At 36.0% G+C, this 19,749-nt stretch overlaps 1 protein-coding gene across 1 annotated transcript; it reads right to left on the bottom strand.

The window, feature by feature from the left end:
* Positions 1–340: 340 nt before the first annotated feature.
* Smp_161550 (adenylyl cyclase-associated protein, putative) lies at positions 341–17,563 on the bottom strand (the record flags this gene model as incomplete). Its single annotated transcript, XM_018790612.1, has 8 exons — positions 341–463; positions 3,939–4,137; positions 5,083–5,165; positions 5,201–5,287; positions 5,326–5,457; positions 5,486–5,586; positions 5,619–6,063; positions 17,534–17,563. The coding sequence occupies 8 exons, from the start codon at positions 17,561–17,563 to the stop codon at positions 341–343; spliced, it is 1,200 nt and encodes a 399-aa protein (XP_018646126.1).
* Positions 17,564–19,749: the final 2,186 nt, after the last annotated feature.

Here is a 19,749-nt window from a genome sequence, read left to right as displayed (position 1 = left end):
ACTTCAGACCGAGGTTAGCGATTCAAATTTCTCTTCATATGGTTAAAAGCTTAATATGTCTACCTTGGTTCTGATTGGTTGTTGCTGACTTCTGTCTTCGTCTGCGTATTTATCTTGATGATCAAAATAATGAGCTACAAATCTCTACTATTCTTCCTAAAATTTCGATACGTAATTTCTCGATGTCTTTAAATACAAAAACCATGACAATGAAGAGAGCATGAAATCAGTAAAACAATATCGTTTAATATTTACAATTAATACTACTTACTGTAACCATCACACTTGGACCAACTGATTTGTAAATATTTTCAAGGAATATTCACTAGAATTCTCCATATCAGAGTATATCAGGTACACTGACATGACGTAAATTTTTATGAACACTTGCTATTTCAGCAAACAACTTAGTTACATCAACTGGATCCGGTTGTGATTGTACTGATAATTTAGGATGAAAAACCTGAAGTAGTAAAATACAAAAATTAAAACTCCCAAGTAAAATAATCTAATGAAAACAAGGATGATACCTCTTAACTATGTGTAAATCATTTGTGGTGAGTTGCAAATAAGATCGATCATTCAACCATAGAGTTTTAATTTGTGATGATTTTGTTACCAACATCATTAAATCGGTTATCCAGATTATAACAAAACAAAGATGACTAAGCTTGATTACAATAATGAATTACACCTGCGGATAATCGCATACACAAAAATAACGAACTTATTTCCTTGTATTTGTGTGAAAATTTCACTGAGCTGGTATTATTGGCATCAGAGGTAAAGGTTTGGGCAGAAATATTTTAATACGTAAGATATCCCTGTAAAGCGACAGAGACAAAAGTTACTGAGTCCAAGCCCCTATTGGAATGTATACGAAATACGAGCAAGAGTATGGAGAATCATCTTAAGCAACTCCATTTAAAACATATGATGATGGCATATCTATAAACAATTCCTGGATTGCTAACTCGAACACTTAGGAAAATAGTTTGTTTATTCCAATACTCTAGAAACTTCGATCAAACAAGTTAGTGCTTCATAAATGATGAACCCTGGTTTACCACAAAAACTTGAATTCTGAGAGAGCATTTGTCTGTACTACATGCACTCTTAAAAATCGGCTAGATATATTGATTTAAAGTAGTAGTGCTGTTAGACAGGGCGTATATAGCCAAACATGAAGAAAGTATACTAATAACTCTAACACACATTTTAACTTGTAAATTATTTTTAAAAACACAATTTATTGCTATTCACCTAATAAAAACTACTTTTACATTAACATCACGCTTGTTTTTAGTTTGTCTTGTTGTCATTTTCCATACATATACATAGAAATCCAGTGGAATACAACCAATTGTACACATGGGCTCCGGTATCCTGAAGGAACAAATGGCGTATGAATTAATCGTTGGTCACCGGCTACCACGGGACTGCATCTCCTGACGTTGCTCTACCGCCTTGTGAATCAGATCTTTAGGTCAAAGGCTCCGGGCGTGGCCCCCTAAGAAAACCACCCGCTTCGGTCTGGACACCCGGGCAGTATCACAGCCCTCACACAAATCAAATGAGATTTGTGTGGCGCATATGTATCTGGTGCTCCTTTGTACCAATATTTGTGTTTAAATAAATATAGTTCACCAATAAAAAATTCATCTAGAATATTATATTAATAACGTAACAGTAAACTTTTAAATTATTTCAATAAAGTAATTGTTTAAATATTGTCTCGTGGATTTATATTTACAAAAACATGTGTTTAGTTTAACAGTATTTCTTTTCCCAAAATAAATGAACTTAACTGTGTAATTGCAAATAAATTCTCATTTAAATTTATCGGTAATGCATGTTTACAAACAAATTGTGACGTACACTTAGTAAGTTCAAAGCTACGGAGATTAAAATTTAGAGGCCAGTATCATATGAAAATGGTATTTTGTATATTAGTGATAAATGAATACACTAGAACAAAAATGACAGTAGCCAGTGTAACGTCTTTATGACTAAACGTGAACATTACCAAAATACTGACTACAGTGAACAGTGACAAAACTACGAAAAAGGTGAATACATATATTTAGTTTGATTAGGAATAGACTAAAAACTTAACGCACTAAAATATAAGCAAATTGATAAGATAGAGGCGTTAAAAGTGGTAAACATAAAGGATGCAGTGAGAAAAAGGGAAAATTCAAATTTGTGAGAAACATTGATAGAAAACCAACTATATATATGCTTAAAAGTCGTCAGTAGAATGCGTCATTTCATTTATTTGTGTGAGGGCTGTGATACTGCCCGGGTGTCCAAACCGAAGCAGGTGGTTTTCATTTGTTTGTTAATAGGTTAGTACAGGAGTATTCATCTGAAAATGAAAAACACTCCAGAGCATTCCGTTGATTAATACTCGTAGCCCTCTCAAACAAGGCCTCATGGGTTACAAAAGTAACAACTAGTAATGTAAGATATTACGAACTGTTAAGTCTCTGGTCAATGTTCAAAAGAAACAATAAATTGGTTTGAAAACGTGTAAAACATGAAACAAAGTATATATTACATTGGTGTAAACACATTAACGTTTCGTTTGAAATGAAGTTACCACCATACAAAAACCGCCCTTTTAGTGTTTCATTTTACCTTTCCAATTAGTTCTTTTGTGGTGCGTCACCGTCTATTATAAAGCCTTCAAATGTTGGTATTTAATTACATTGATCTTACGTACTATTAGTCAACAATTGATGAATACAATTAGAAAGCAACTACACTGAACGAACTCATCATTAAAAATAACTTGTTATGGACAAATACTAATAAACTTAATTTTATTTGCGAGACTAATCGAGTGGTGAACTTTCGTACCTTCTTACTATCGTCTAAGTTACTCTTATTAACAAACAGAAAATTACAGTGCAACTACAGCTCTATTCATTGATTTATAAGAATGCTGACAACGATGTAATCATGAGTAATCTTTTTCAATAGGCGGCAAGTGGAGGGGAGAAAGGATAAGGAAGTAAAGGTTTATAAAAGTATGCATTACTGCTTAACTCAATAATCAGAATACACACCTGGTTGTTAGACTACCAACCACATGATTTACTCCGATATTTCTTACAGTTGAAATGTCCTTATCATTCTAACTACTTAACTTCGAATGTTGATATCAAAACTTTTGTTGAAAACCTGTCAACCAATGTTTTTAACAGATCATAACATCTAAATTCGAGGTATAATGAATTTGCTGGGTCTCAATGGATTCTCACAGGATTGTAAGACTAGAAATCTTGGTAATCTTAATCTTTTCGTCCCACAGAACAATTGACCACTTCTGTCCTTTTCAAAGATCTATTTTAATATCTGGATCCAAAGATTACAAACAGTATATAGTAAATAATATATTTTTAAATATATCAAAATTTACATGAAAAGACACCTTTTTGTTGTGTACTGTTAAGTATCACTAAAGTGTCTTTGTACATCAGTTCGCACCCAATTGCAAAATTTAGTTGTCGTATGAACATAAGCACTCTGACTTAGTACATATTATTAAGACATGTCACTCTGAACAAAACTACTAATCATAGATAAATTTGAAGTGAAGACCAACATTAATATTTAAGGACCTATTCATGATAGTTACCTTTTGAAGTTTTCATCTGAATCATGAAGCTAAATCAACTACACAGATTTTGTCACTTAACAAACAATAAATCTGAAAGACCCCAGTTTAAACAGTTCAACAAATAGATACTTTATATGGAAATGAATGTATTTTTATCCAAAGTAAAATCGATTAGTGTTGTGATTCTTATTATCGTTTTTTATATCAGGGTTTTAACACAGTTGGTCATTGGAATGTCTACACCGGAATAAAAACCGAAGAGATGTAAAGTACCAAAACTGATAGTCCGTGCAACATAAAAACACTTTACTACCTTTTTTGACGTTCTTCCATGTGTATTGGTACGACCTTCTTGTAAACACTGAACTGGACGTATTTCAGCAGTTGGTAAAGGTAGTTTGGGACCATTTTTGTTCCATGTTAGACCGTATGGAAAATGCTCTCCAACAACTATGCACAACTCATCCAGACAAGAAAGCCATGAGCGTAACCATTCAACATGTTCAGGAAGACTATATAGAAAAATCACAGTAAAATGGATATGTAAACTGAGAAAAATTACTTTCTCATTTAGGAAAAGTGATAAAAGGCATATACTATACATTTGGTATCGTACACAACACATCTTTCAGATAGACTTGACTGGCTGGAAGGAAAAGCGATGGTAGACAAACATCCCTAAATAAAGTCGAACGGATTATGGTGTAAATATAAGTTAGTAACTTTCCATTCCAACAACTCTGACTACCTCAGTGAACGAACTTACATCAGTTCCACTAGACCGAGAACTATTAGTCAGTGCATCAATACAGTGATACATAATTATTTTTTTTTTAAAGGACCACTAGAGTAGAATGATATAGATCTATTTATTTCTAGATTTATTATTGACGCAAAATCATTACTTTACAGAGATAATTGGACAGCTACTGACTATTATTTATTGTATAACAATTTTCGATTATAATTCATGAAATCAACTCGGAATGGTATAAATATTCATTCCCATGAATGCTAACTAACGACATCTGAATGAGACTAACGTATTTCAAAAGCTAACCTACAGGAAACAAACTTCCCTCTAGTGAAGTCTTCACTAATAATGTATTTGACGAATTCTAAGTACGTAAGCATATACAACATCGAAATACTTACTATGAAGACAAGGACAGTAAATGTGAACCTTGATACGAACAAAATCAAAATGAGTTTAAGCTTTTGACCAACCTTACTAAGTTAAGATTGGAAAGTGTGCCTTAATAACATAGAGTAAGCATTTATTCTCCAGCCCAAGGCTTTTCAGGTGTGATACCCAATAACCCATTTCGAGTCAATCACTTATTTACATGAAGTAACCCTAAGACATTTAGGAGCAAACAGTAAGGAATACACAGAGCAAACATTGCCGTATTCGGTTAATAATAGTATTCGCGTTTTTATGTCAGAAGACAACTTACCTCTCACGACAATACTGAAAGACTTTGTTAGCGTTCAACCATGTTGAGTCCTTTAATTCTTTAACGTACTGAGATGCTGAAGACTAAGATTTATTAGACTAAGAACCTGTAAACTTACAGACCCAACCCAATTCAGTATAAGGACCGAATCTGCAATGGTTGATAACTGACACTTCCGTACAGACATTGCTCCAACCCTGAAGTTCTTGACTTCATTTAAGTTACTACGGAGAATTAACGTACTGCTATTTCAATCATCTTAAAATGAAGAGGCTTCAAGTGAATATCCATATCCATCTCAGTTGGTTTGCTATAAATGTTGGATAGTTCAATGAGATCCCTGACGAAGCCAAAAGCGTTTTCAACACATAATGACTACAAATAGACAATGGATTGTAGTTACCTGAGATTGAATGTTTCCTCCCAACTTTCTACTGCATGTGAGATAGTTTTTAAGGCTATTAGCAATGATTAGTTCAAAAGCAACCAGTCCAGGGGTTTTTTCTACGTAATGAACAAATCGATGTAGGACTTACCTGGGGTTATTGTTTGTGTTATCTTTTCAAGTCGAAGAACTATGGATTCTAAACGATCACAGAACTCTACTCTGTTGAGAATGCCTAATACAGATGACGTGTTATTGCTGCTGCCTTCACACAATAGATTCACTTTTGAAGCATCAATTCCATCAAGTTGGTGAACTGTAGACCAGTCGCCTAAACTAGCTGAACCCCCGTCTCCAAAACCCGGAGTGTGACTAATGGTTGACAGAGATAAAGTCTCCTTGGCACTTCCATCCTGGTCAGCCTGTTTAGTATTGTCTGGGATTTGCTTTTTAACAGAGTTAGCAGAGCCTAAGCCACCACTTTTTGCACATTTACGGTGGTGTTTATAACAGGACAGACAACTTAGCAAATTGCTAAATAATTGATATGAAGGAAGAAGAGGACTAACGTATTTCTGCTCATGTGTTTCGAAAGGCTATAGATGTTTTTTTACCTAAACTGAAGGAAGATTAGGTCCTGAGAGAGAGTTTGTAGAAGTGTATAAGGAAAGCTTAAAAAAGGAGGACAAGTGAAAATGTGAACTGAAAACTCAGTAGGTACAAAGTGCACTTACATTAACTGGTGTAAACAGTTTATAGCAAATTTTAGTAACAAGTGTGTGGGATTAGGACAATCAAACCCATAAGTGTTAGTACGTGATTTCGAAACCTTTAAGAGCCTCGAAGTAGTAACGCACAATTTTAAATTAGTGCTTATTGTTGAGACATCAAGCCTCAGACCTTGTTGGATAGAACTAGCGAATTGTTTATCCCTTGTAATTTGCATTCAGTTAATAGAAGAGAGTTCTTATTTACAGAGAAGTATGGTTCTTGTTAAATTCCTCCTGTAAATAAAAGAAAGTAATAATGGAGTGGTGGAAGACGTTAGTCTTGTAGGGTCAATGAAATGTCACTGAACCCTAACCAAATGATCCAGCAGTTGGGTCACTGTATATCGAACAGATAACCGACCCCTGTTAAAGTCAAGGACAACAGACGTGCATCAGTTAATTATGCGCCATGGACTGACCTATCCGGTGGTGGTCTCACTAACATCTCTGTACTCATTCTTACTAATATATTTACGTAATCAAGCCCTTTGTGTTATACAGTCTTCAAAGAAGCCATAATGCTTTGATACGTTGAAGTTGTAATCCACGCTAGATACTGATCGCGAGGTGTGACTTCGAAATTGGCTGGTTCGTCACACCGTTCCCGTCTAACTCGAGTAGGCTTCCAATCATTCGACATAGATCATTAACGTTGATGGTCTACAGTCTTCTAGGTGTTATGAAATCTGGAGTAATCCCAATCAGTACCTGCGGAACTAAAGTAATCATTAAGCCTTCTGTTGGAACATTCGGTTGAAGATCCAATCACTATATATTCTGATATAGAATTCCATAACTTTCATATATGGTATTCTGACGATGTCAATGTATTGCAAGAGATAGAAAGTAAAGGCGATAGTTAAGCGACTAAAAATGACTTGGAGAAATTGTCTGGCAGTTGCCAGCAAATGCTTTCAAGCGTATTGGTGACACCATCTCGAAATACCGACTTCAATGGCTTGGACGTGTTCTACGAATATCGTCTCAGAGAATTCCTCGTCGTGCGTTATTTACCGACGACGCTCGGAATGGTTGGAAACAGTGGAAAGATGATCAGTGTGTGACATGGTGTCGTGGTATGAAAGAAAGCTGTACAGGAATGCCTTCTGTTGGTCCTTCACGACTCCCTGGCTGGGGTCTGAGAGATTGTCTAACACAGTGGCTTGAGACGTTATCAGATATGGCTCAGAATAGAAGCCAGTAGTAATCCTGCTGTAACCTTCTCTTACTTTCTTCATAAATAGTGGCTGTAACTCCCCTAACTGAAAGAATTCTTTCCGGTTGTACCTTTGCATTTCTCCCATTACCACTGTTAATATTATTATTATCACATTTTCATGCACTAATCTTTGGTCGTTATTGTTCTTTTTTTCTTCTCTCTTATACGCACGTTACATTTTTTTACTCTTCCGTTATAACGTGTGTGCCTGAGTGCCCTGTTTATATATGTGACGTGATAAGACCGCCAATTAGAGAGCAGTGATTAATCGATCAGACCAATGACACACGAAACCCGTACGAGTAGTCTGGAGTACTTGTCGATCCTGCTATCTGCCTAGCCCAGCCAGTTAAGTCCAGAACACCAATAACAGCCTTTGTGGTATGGATCGTTATATTTCAAACATGCTAAGTCTGTATACCAATCATACAGAACACATCGTACCATAAAGTGGAAAATAACATTTGTACAGGATTTAGCCAAATGTGTCTGTAAATGTGGGAGACAGTAATTAATAGACTGGGGATAACTCAAGAATGGTAAGTCGTACAGTAATAGTCTATGGGTCAAAGTAAAGCTCATAATAAAAGGAACATGAATATAAATAGTTTAGTTGCTTAATAATTAGACAATAGGAAATATACGTATTATATTGGTCCATAAATATTTCTCAAAAGTTACCTTTCATAATCCTCTTCGGGATATAACATCTTTCCATTCTCACTGTTATTGTATGGAGCATATATATCTGGTGCCTCCTTGCACCAATATTTAAGTGTTCAAATAAATAAATAATAGTGTTGATTGAGGAGTAGCTCGTGGAAAATAGGTATTAATAATAATAATAATATATTCTGAAGATAATATTTACAGAATTCACACCAGTTTACAGGCATGATCAGATTGTTATAAAAATCAACATTTAATGTAGAGAACAAACATGAAATATAAGAAAGTTTTATGTTTGCTGGTTTAGTAATTGACAAATAGTTTAAATATGGCATATGTCACGGCAAGCCAATGCAACACCAGGGAACTTGTCATTTTTTTATTAAGTGGATAGCCTTATGATTGATCAACATTGTTCTGTAAGGTTATTACCAGTGCCAGAGCGAGTTATTATTAATTATCTACAACTAGAGAAAGTAAGATTAAAGCAAAGAGCACGGAACAACAAAACAATGATAGCAAGTAAGAGGTTAAACATTTAAAGTTCCTATAATCTCACTTGTGGAGTAAGATACACTTACAGGCGCTAGAGCATTTAATGCATTTTCAGAGGAGCAAAAAGCATTAATTCAGCGAACAAACAATGGGAGAGAGTTTAACATACGGATAGTTTGGGGTAAATTATTCCAGAGCCTAGAAAACTTACAGGTAAAGTAATTCATATAGAGAGAAGATCTAGAATATGTTTGTTTCGCTAAAGACAAGGAGTTACGAATGTCGTAATGTGAGGCCTTAGCATATTGAATCGCCTGGCTGGATGTGAGGGAGAGTTTGTTAAGTATTTTGAAAAAGAAGATAAGGTTAAGTTTGAGTCTCCTCATCCATAAAGGGTCAAGCCCTAGTTTACTACACCTCGAATTATATGTCAAGACACTATCAGGTCCAAGAGTACGAAGTGTAAATCGTCTCTGTACTGATTCCAGTCTTAATTTATCCTTTATGCGCGTGCTACTAGGGAGAAACGCGCAGTATTCGAGGAGTGGTCGAACACAGACTTTGTACATTAGAATACGAGATTCGCTGTTATGAAGGTTTCGAGTTATGAAACCTATAAGGCGTTGAGACTTGGACGTTTGTTTCATTATCTGTTCAGAAAACGACAAGTCTTCGGAGTACCTAAGTCCTAGATCTACTACTGTGTGTAACCTAGATAACATTTCCCCATTTATGGTAAGATTGAGGTTGAGTGATGTATCACCGAAGCATAACCAACCACATTTAGCTGTATTGAGCTCCAGTTTCCATTTCGAGCACCACTGTGCTACCTTGTTAAGCTCCGTGCTGATACAATTTTGAATATTGCTCAGCTCATGTGGAGAAAATGAGTACACCACCTTAAGATCGTCTGCAAACAAAAAGGACTTACCCACACTAAAACACTCACAAATATCATTAATGAAAACTAAAAAGAGCAAAGGACCTAAGACACTACCCTGAATTACCCCACTTCTAACAGGGACTGCGTTCGACAATGAAGAGTTGATTTTAACTATTTGATGTCGATTGCTGAGGAAGGAATCAAACCAGGCTAGTAACGGGTTTTCGACCCCATAAGATGCGAGTTTACCTATGAGAAGTTGGTGGTTGACCATGTCGAAGGCCTTAGAAATGTCCAGGTATAGCACTAATACTAGATATCCTTGGCTACGAAGCGAATAGACTAAATTAAAGAAGTCAAAATGACATGTCATACAGGATCTATTTTTAAGAAATCCATGTTGCGAATCATCAATAAATTGTTCAGTCAATAAATAGTTGGATAGTTCGTCACTAATAATTATTTCCATAATCCTAGAGATAACTGGAGTAATATTTATTGGCCGATAGTTGTTCATGTCAGTCTTATCTCCGGATTTGTAACGTGGTATGATGTACGCGGTTTTCCAACGGTCAGGATAAGAGCCTGATTCTATAGAGAGAGTAAACAGCTTAAGGAGAAGAAGTGGAATATCTGGACCACCATATTTGTAGAGAAATGATGAAATCACGTCTGCACCGTGACCTTTCGAAACCTTGAGCTTATTTATAACCTTACTAATTTTCAGACATGTGAAGGAGATAGATTTAATTGAGTGACCAGTCATGCATATAACTCTAGAAACAGAGCCATTTAAGGATTCTTTGCCGTTTGCAAAATTACCACTGAAAAGGTCTGCTATAGTTTTTGGGTCATATATAAAACTATTATTATGCAGGATGCATGGTATATCAACCTTTTGAGTTGATTTAGCACGTTTATTGTAAAGGTGGATTAGGTTTTGCACTTTTGAGCTAGTACGTAGTACTAATAGCTCTTCATTGATGGCTTTTAACCTATGTTTCTCTCTAATTTGGTTAAAAATTATTGTTATTTGTGTGACTGCCGTGAAGTCGTTAGATTTAAAATAACGTTTCTTTAGGCGTCTAAGTTTATTACAATATTTAGCTGGTATATATAATTCGTAAGGTTTACTAATCCTGTAAGTCTTAATTGGTGCACAGGAGTCTAGACAAGAGTTAACAATGAAATAGAATATGTTGATGGCATCTGTTAGACTATAACATGATAAGAATTCATCCCAGTCTGACAGTTTGATCAGTGAGCGCAAGAGGTCCCAGTCTGCATGCTTATAGTCTCTATAATTGCAGGTTCTTTGAATTGGTCGGTTGTAGGAGGGATAGATGGGGAGAGCACAAGCTACTATCCTATGATCACTGCTTTCAAACTCGTTGTATACTTGTACAGATAGGGGAATGATATCTCTACTAAATATTAGATCAAGTGTATTATCACCCCTTGTTGGGGTGCGAACCCACTGTGACCAGCAGTACAGATTAAGGATTGATAAAAATTCATCATTGCTAGACTGACAGCTACCGGTACTCCAGTTAATCCCAGGATAATTGAAATCGCCAGTGATAATCTTAGCGCTGAAGTTTAGAGTAGATGCGTGTATAAATGCATTGATAATACGATCATTCAAATTATCAGTACTATCAGGAGCTCTATATAAACAACCTAGGAGTAGACTATGGTTTAGGGTATTGATTGATATCCAGATCGATTCTGGTAAACTATTCAAGATACTATCTTCAACTTTATTAGTTGTTAAGGTATCCAAAGCAAATATAAGACAACCGCCTCCTCGCTTAGATTCTCTGTCACAACGATAGAGTCGATAGTTTTGGATATTTAATTCGGAATCGGCCATTGCTGGATAACACCACGTTTCAGTGATAAGTATAAAAGAAGGCTTGGCTAGGAAGGCTAAGGTTCTCAAGGTTGAAATTTTGTTCAGAAGTGAACGTGCGTTAATGAGTAATAAGTTTAAAAAGGGAGTGTGTAGTGTAAAAAAACCGAGAGCATCCTTATCGATGGTATGAGTTCTAGCTATGCCTGGACTATGGTTTAATGTGTTTGCCGGATAGCATGGGCTATAGCATGAGCGAACTGTAGTGCTAGTGGAACAAGGGATCTCTGGAGGCCGAAAAAAATCCTTATTTTGGCAAGGTTCAATAATTTGTTGTACTTGTTTTGGTGGACAATTAAGACAGGTGCCTCCATGTTGGGGTTGCGTTGATGGTGCATAACCTAGTATACCATCTTCTCCACTGCGAGAGTGATGATAAGAGTTACATCTTGCAGGTTTATTATTTATTACATATGGGGGAAACCATGGGGCACGTTGGTTTATTGCCGTCTGTCTAATAGTAGGCCTGCTTACATGATGATTGTAGTGGCCGTCTCGTGTAACGTTTGAACGAAATGTGTCCTTATAACCTCCCTTACGATGAGTAGGGTTAAGCATAGTTTCAGAAATTATACTTTTGTTTGGTAAAGCCGTTGAAATATTTTTGGTAATCGGTTTAGAACTAGAAGGTTTTTTATTTACTTTCTTCTTAATTGGTATATTCTTTCTAGGTTTAGCAGTGTTTTTATGAGCCTTCACAATAGAATCAGGTGTTTGATTTTGGGCTTCCGATATTACACTGGAAAGAATGACATTAGAGTCTCCATCAGATATGTCCTGGTTATCTAGGGCCACTAGGGGTATGAGAGGCAAACTAACACACTGCATTGGTATATCAGTACACTGACTAACATGAGATAGATTAGCTGCACCAGTGGGTTCAGCTGCTGGCGCGATCACATTTGTTGTGACCTCAACAATGTTATTTTCGTTTATGGTACGCTTTTGTGTTAATCTTTGATTGGTGGTTTTGTCTGAGACTATACGAGCGTTTTTAAACTTCGTATGCGCACAGACTAGCTGTTCAGATTCTATCAAACGTTCCGCTAATAAATGGGAATCGAATCTAAACAGGATAGGGCACGAGTATTTTTGATGCTTTTTGTTAAGTCGGATACATTGGCATGGACTGTCCTGGAGGTTAGCTGTCTTTAGTATCGAGTTTCTTACAGTTTTAATGGCAACTTTGTCAGGTATATTATATATAATCACGTTATTTCGTGAGATTATTCGCTTGGTGACTTCGCTAGCTATCGAGTCAATAACGGATTCTACTTTGATCCTGTCTTCGAGTTCAGAAGTAACTATATCCTTTGACAACAGCAGTCGAAGGGGTGACAGTGTCTTTAGTTCTAGTTTAAGATCATCATGCTTTAATAAAGAGCCCGCAAGTGACTCCACTTTAGAACGCATATCACTTAATTGCTTATAGACAGCGGCTAATTCGCTCTTAATAAGATCGATACCATCTGTTCGTGAGTTAGAACTCATTATTAAGTTAGACATAGAGTCATCCAGCAGCATGTGTGGAATAAGTCCACTCCCACTATTATCTGGTGCAACAGGAGTAGCAGAGCATGGGGTATAGGTAAGACCAGAGTTGTTAATATCTGAAGAAATAGGACTTTTTCGAGCACGTTTTTGTGTCAGTCGAACCATTTCTCTTCAAGGGTTAATTGAATGTTATTATTGATTTATAAACTAGGGTTTAACTATATATAAACACTTTATAATAAATACCGTGTCAGAGTAACGCAAATTTCAAGCGTACCACAGATTTGTTGTTTTAAGGTGACTTAAAATTATCAGAAACTTGTAGTGTTAACGAATCCAAGCTGCCTGATTATATTATAAACTGAAATTCAAACATATTTGTCTACATAGCGTTAATTTTTATAGGAGGCTCCGTAGTTTTGATTTTAAATGTTTGTTTGACCAACAACTACCTGATTGTTTAGTTATTATACTAATGTAGCATAATGGTATCCAGATTCGGCGACTAATATGACAGATCAATTCATAAACTCAAATACGTATAGCAATAACGGTTATGATGGGCCCGGTGAAGAATGTTAAAGGTGATCCAAATGACTTAAATTTAAATAACACAGAGATGTAACGCAACACACGTACAGACCACATTACCTTCAGCTTGGTGAGGAGTATAAAAGTTTGAAAATAAGCTTGATCAAAAAACTTTTTCAAAGTTAAGAGGACTTGTGGAACTACAGTTAGGAATATGACGAGTTATAAACTTCCCATAAGAAGTTACAATGATACATGTGAACAATCAGAGTACTAATAGAATAATGCGTTTACATAAGTAACAATCAATCGAGGAAGTTAAAGAAAAAATGAGGATTAACAATGGACTGGGTTCCTTTAGTTTGACTTGCCAATGTTGAATTATGGTCTACTTCGTGATCAGCACTGCTCCAATAATAAACCCAATCCTAAGATTGTAGGTTTGTAATGACTTGACTACCTAATCTACAAGATATTACGTGGAAGTCACACCATTGTCTACACTGACTCATACGATCATTATTATTATGGCTTTATTCGATATTATGATCTGGTACAATATAGAATTCTCAGCACGAGTTATTTCAACGAGTTTTTTACCGAAAAAACAAAAAAACAGAAAAGAAATGAGAAAAGGTTTAAGAAAATCTGAGTCTGTACAAATTATCGAATTTGCCTAATAATGCAGGTTATTTACTAAGTCAACTCTAACAGCCTGTTCGTCACAAAGTAAATTTGCTAGGTAAGGTATTGCAGAACTTTTATAGATTTGCTCGCGTGCACGGATTTTAACTTATTTACGTCTCGATCTACCAGAAGTTATACAATGATAAAGATATGAATGAAGTGGATGGTTAGTATCTGATAAGATAACACCTGCCAAGAGTTTGCAAGACTTAAGATGTCTGTCCACAAGCATATTAATAATGACTTCAAAAGATTCACCACATACCTTGCAAACTGCCTACAGCACTCTCCGCAAAACAGTAAGGTCTTTTCTCAAAAGCCCGGGAAAGAATGATGGAGAGCAATATAGAATTATAGGTAATATGCAGGAATTGACAAATTGTAAGAGTAAATGGCGAGTAATCCCAAAAGCATGCAGCCTCTTTATGTAGTATGTCAAATGGTAAACTTTTTTCTATAACAGTAAAACATGAGAAGACCAAGAAAGATCAGAGGAAAAAATGACACCAAGATATTTGACCTTCGACACTGTGTTTATTAAGCAGTCTCCAATAGCACAAGCATTATGTGATCCCAAAATAGAGTGTAGGTTCTGTCCATGTCTCAAGCTAAAGTTAACAGCTTGATTTAGATAGATAAAGTAAGATACTATTACCAACAGACCACCTTTCAATACGAGATAAAAACTCATTCATTTCTATGGGATGTAAGGAGGTATAAATTGGCACACATACAGTGAGGTCGTTCGCACATTTCACAAAAGTGTTATACAGTGTACTGTTCTCTTCCAGAAAGGTAGGAACATAGCCAGTTGGTTATCCAGCTGTCAGTGTCGTCGCTGATCAGCTTGTTAAGTAAGAGGTGTCTTGGAATAGAATCAAAAGCAGAAGTGTAGTCCAGGAAAGCGCATCGAATATACTTCTTACCCTTTTCCAAGTTGAACACCACATTGTGATTCAGAACAGCAACGGCATCTAATGTGCTTCTTTTGCATTTGTAAGCAAACTGATAGGGATCATAGTGCTCTTTTATTGCAGGTTGAAGTGGGAGTATCAGTAATTTTTCCATTATTTTGAGGAAAGGTGAGGTTATTGCAATGGGTCTAAGTTTCACATTTTTATCACCAGATACTTTCTTAGGCATAGAGATTATCTTCATATTTCTCCACATTTTCTATATGAGATTAGTTGAGAAGGATCTGTTAAAGATATTCGTTAATGGATAACATAAAACATCAACACATTTTTTTGAAAAAGATGTTTGGGATTCCATTAGGTCCTAAACATTGGGATGAATTAAGTGACTGGAGACATTTTTGGAGACCATTTTCAGCGAAACTAGGAACACAATTATTCTCCAAACCTGTGGGTTTAGGGAGCATGACATCAGATGACTGACGTACAAAGGACTTATTTAAATCACAAACATTCAGCTGGTTGTTGCTTCTAGTCTGCCTGTCCCCTATAATTTCTTTAAAGAGTTTCAACATACTTGGAGAGCTTTTACAAGATAGGAGTTTCTGAGTAAACACAGAGTTGAGACGAATAATCTCTAGGTTTATTTGACCACTTAACTTGCGAACTTCAATAGTGTTTTTCTCCTTGTACATTCTTTCCTTTACCCTCCGTAGTCGTTCTAGTTGTGGAGATGTAAGTCGATCAAAACTTAAAAAGAAGGTTTCGGTAGGACTGCAAATATCAAAACAGAATTTATGATAACAGGTGATAACATCAGTGGTGTTTTCTAGTGAGTCGTACGATCACCAATATATGATTGAGAATACATTCAGGTTGGAGATAGAACAATATGTTTGATATGAATAAAATAATTGTCACACAGAATGACCAGGCTTGCAAGGCTGAGCCATGCCATCCGATGAGTTGAATTTTGAATGAATGTCCCAGCCTTCACCATTATTGACCTTCTTTTAGTGTTACATCTTGAAAGTTTATTCTCCCACTTATCTCATGTTCAGGTTGTAAGATCTATTTTGAAGGTTTCGCATGTGAAAATCCCTCCATGTATACATTTGCAACTTCTTAATGGTTTCTTTATTTGTACATATTGTTAATCTTTTTGACTCCGTTTGAGGCTGTAATGTCTCATTTCATAATAGTTTTCTCAATTTTATTGTTGCTTTCACTGGGTTTTTATGTTTTTTCTTGACCATCACACTATCCTGATCATGGTTGGACCCTTTCACTAGGTGTTCATCTCTTTTCTCTCTCTCTCTCTCCTTTTTTTCATTCTAAATAAATATTATTCTTAAGACTACGAAATTTTGGATCAAGACAACAACTTGTGTTACACTGAATTCAACTTATCAGACTCGTTTTATCTTCACCATGCATATACACCTCATACACATTGATTATCTTTTACACTTAATTGAGACTTTCATAGCATCACTTCAAACTATGTCTGCACGCACAAACACTTATTCTAACGTCAAATCTTACCGCAATAATAAATTATTTACTTATTAATTTATTCTGTTTTGTTTTATTTTTATTACTCGTTTTGCTATACATACATAGTTGTTTATTCTTGTTCTGCGTTTAGATATTTACGTATTCCGCGTCTCCTTTATTTCTATTTCCTTGGTTTCTTCCTTTCCTCCTTCAAAATCAATTCAAAATTCTTTCCAATTACGCAGAACCTGATTTATTATTACTATTCTATTATTAATATTTTATTTTCCTTTTCCTTCCTTTCTCAAACACGGCAGAAGTAATGCCAACATTATTGAAAATTGTGTATTATTGCATTTTTGAAGAAACCCGAAATGGTTTCTTCACAGCACTTATGTACCCATAAGGTGTTTGTGAATAATAATAATAATAATGACTGTATCTATGTTGTTTTAATTGATATTTTATCCTGGCGGCTGCAATATTGATTGTTTCCTCTTTGATTGTGCTTCTTAACTTGACTGGGATCGTGCATTTTGGTTGTAAACTGGAGCACTTTCCTAGAATTTGAAACACTTTGTGTTATAAAGAAACTCATTAGGTGGATTTTGAACTTGATCTATCCAGAAAGGATAGAATAACACTTACTTTTTGGATCGTTCGTTAATTTTCTTATAATTCTTATCAATTTGCTATTTATTGTAATTTAGATTGATTATTGTGGGAACAATTGTTGGTTGAATAACTGAGTGGTAATATTTGTTTAGGTAAAATTGTACATTTGTATTTACGATTAAATTTAGAACCGTTGTTACCCGATCACTTTGTTCTGATTTCGATCGGGTTGCGCCTAAATACATTTATTCCACGGACAGTTGTTCTTCACCCAAACGTAGTTTGGATTTTATCTCATGTTGAGGTTTGAGGATTGTGGTCATAACCAATACCGTAACAATTCTTCGATGTTTTAATATTCATCTTTTGTATCAACTGACTGGCGCTCTTAAATTTGTTTCTTTTACCATGTTGAGAGTTTGCACAGCATGTAAAAACACTTCGATTTTAGCTTGGTTTATTCATATACTTCGCACTCTCATTCTTCTTCTTATCATTCTGGTTACATTTCGAACATTCACTTTAACTTTCCAAACTCGAGCATACTAAACATTTGTTAATAGTACTATTAGTAATTATAATTTCGGTTTGTATGCATGTGATGAGAAACCGTGAATTACAACGAAATCACTTTATTCAGTTAACCTTTTTGTTATTGTTTTGTAGAAATTTTTTTCACGACGACCTATGTAGGCTTTCAGTTTTCAACCATGATTTAACGTTCAATTTTATTTATATGTCAGTGTTTATTTTTACGGCTAGAATCAGCTCTATGACTACTCAATGCCAAATCAAGTTGTATCATCTCGAAAAGAAGGTTGCTAAGTGATGAGTAAAATTTCTTCGGAAATTGACTGGCTGAAAAATTAATAAGAAGGAGGTGGTTTCAACTGGTTAGGAAGTGATGCACAGTGATTTTAAAAATTTTAGATTCATTCCTACCATTCAGAAAATGAGAGTTTCGTATGAGAATATCGCGGGTAAAATCAAGTGTAATGAGGAACAATTTAGTATAAGAATGCCTTGACGAAATTGATTTTGGGCGTACGCTTATAAAAGTTGGCAAACAGTTTAATGTGTGAATATTATAAGTACTTTATTTCTACTTTAATCACCAAATAAGAAAATCCTCAGTACGTTGAGAATGCTGATGGTATCACTATATTTGATCCTACTACATTGTATTTTAAGTCGCCAGACTTGGGATCAGCTTCGTACAAAGAACAGCCATATTCTCCCCTGACTTGAGTTTCCTGTGCATTGCCACTCTGAGGCAATTTCAAGCAGTTTTATCCTCAAGTCCTACTGCTTTGTATACTACTACAGGTAGTTTTCTCTGTAATATTTTCATTGAAAAGTTTGTCAATGCGTCTACAGTACTGATTGTTCCTGTATTTCTTGACGCAGATTACTTATGCTGTCTACAAATCGCGCTTTAACCGAATATTAATTCTTGGAGGAACTCCTGAATAAGCGAGCTCCATTGAATCCACGGAACATCGATATAGACGTCACTTCACCAACAAACAGAGAATTCAGGATGTCCATGGGGCTGTAGTGCACTAATTTTTATTCATAATATACGCTTATTAGTAAAAATGTTTTTTTTTTGGAATAAATATATATGTATGAGCATATTCAATTTTTTATAACATATAATACAAAGTGAGATAAAGTTTCTGTCTTACTTATAATAGACGTTTAAATATTGCGGAAATCCTACTCTTCTTCCAGAACGCATTGTTCCAAGGTTCGTTTTCAGACGCTGACAAAGTATCAACGTGCGTCTCGGCTGTCGTGTGAGGTACTACAAGTGTGGGGGCCATGTCGTTCGATTGTACAGAGGGAAACTCGACGTAGATAGGATTTCCTTCTAAATATGCTGCTTTGAGGCGATCAATACTGATGCTATCGTTCGTACCGTTCTTATCGACTACATAGTACTTAGGTTCGCGTTGAAGAACTTTGAAGGGTCCTTCGTAAGCTGATTCGAGAGGTCGTCGATGTGAGTCTCGACGAACGAGGACATGTTTACTATATCGTAAGTCAGGTTGAACGAAAACATCAGTTGATTGAGGTCGAGTCTAAGCAGGCTTAACTGAACGCATTGCGTTTGTAAGCTTGCTCATGTAGGAGTTTAGATCCATGTTCGTTGAAGAAGACGAAGGACCCACGAATTCTCCTGAAAGTCGGAGTGGCGTTCCATAGACGAGCTGAGATTCAGCGAATCCAATATCAGTTTTCACTGCATTGCGGATACCAAGTAAGACGAGTGGAATGGCGTCGGTCCATTGTGAAACGTTTGCAGCTGATAGATAAGCTTTTGGTTGTCGGTGAAAGCGTTCTACCAACCCGTTTGATTGTGGGTGGTAGGCGGTCGTTCGGAAGCGCGTGATTCCTAATAGCGTGGTCAGACAACGGAAAAGTCCAGATTCGAACTGGCTTCCGCGGTCTGTAGTGATGGTTGAAGAGCAGTCAAAATTTGCTACCCATCGTCCGACGAAGGCGCGAGCCACTGTTTCAGCGGCAATGTCCTTAATAAGTACTGCTTCAGGCCATCGAGTGAAACTGTCTACGCAGGTAAAGAGATAAGAGT

The sequence above is a fragment of the Schistosoma mansoni genome (assembly GCF_000237925.1).
Source record: "Schistosoma mansoni, WGS project CABG00000000 data, supercontig 0049, strain Puerto Rico, whole genome shotgun sequence".
NCBI lineage: Eukaryota > Metazoa > Platyhelminthes > Trematoda > Strigeidida > Schistosomatidae > Schistosoma > Schistosoma mansoni.
The sequence above is the reverse complement of the archived record's forward strand: the minus strand, read 5'-3'. Positions and strand labels throughout refer to the sequence as shown.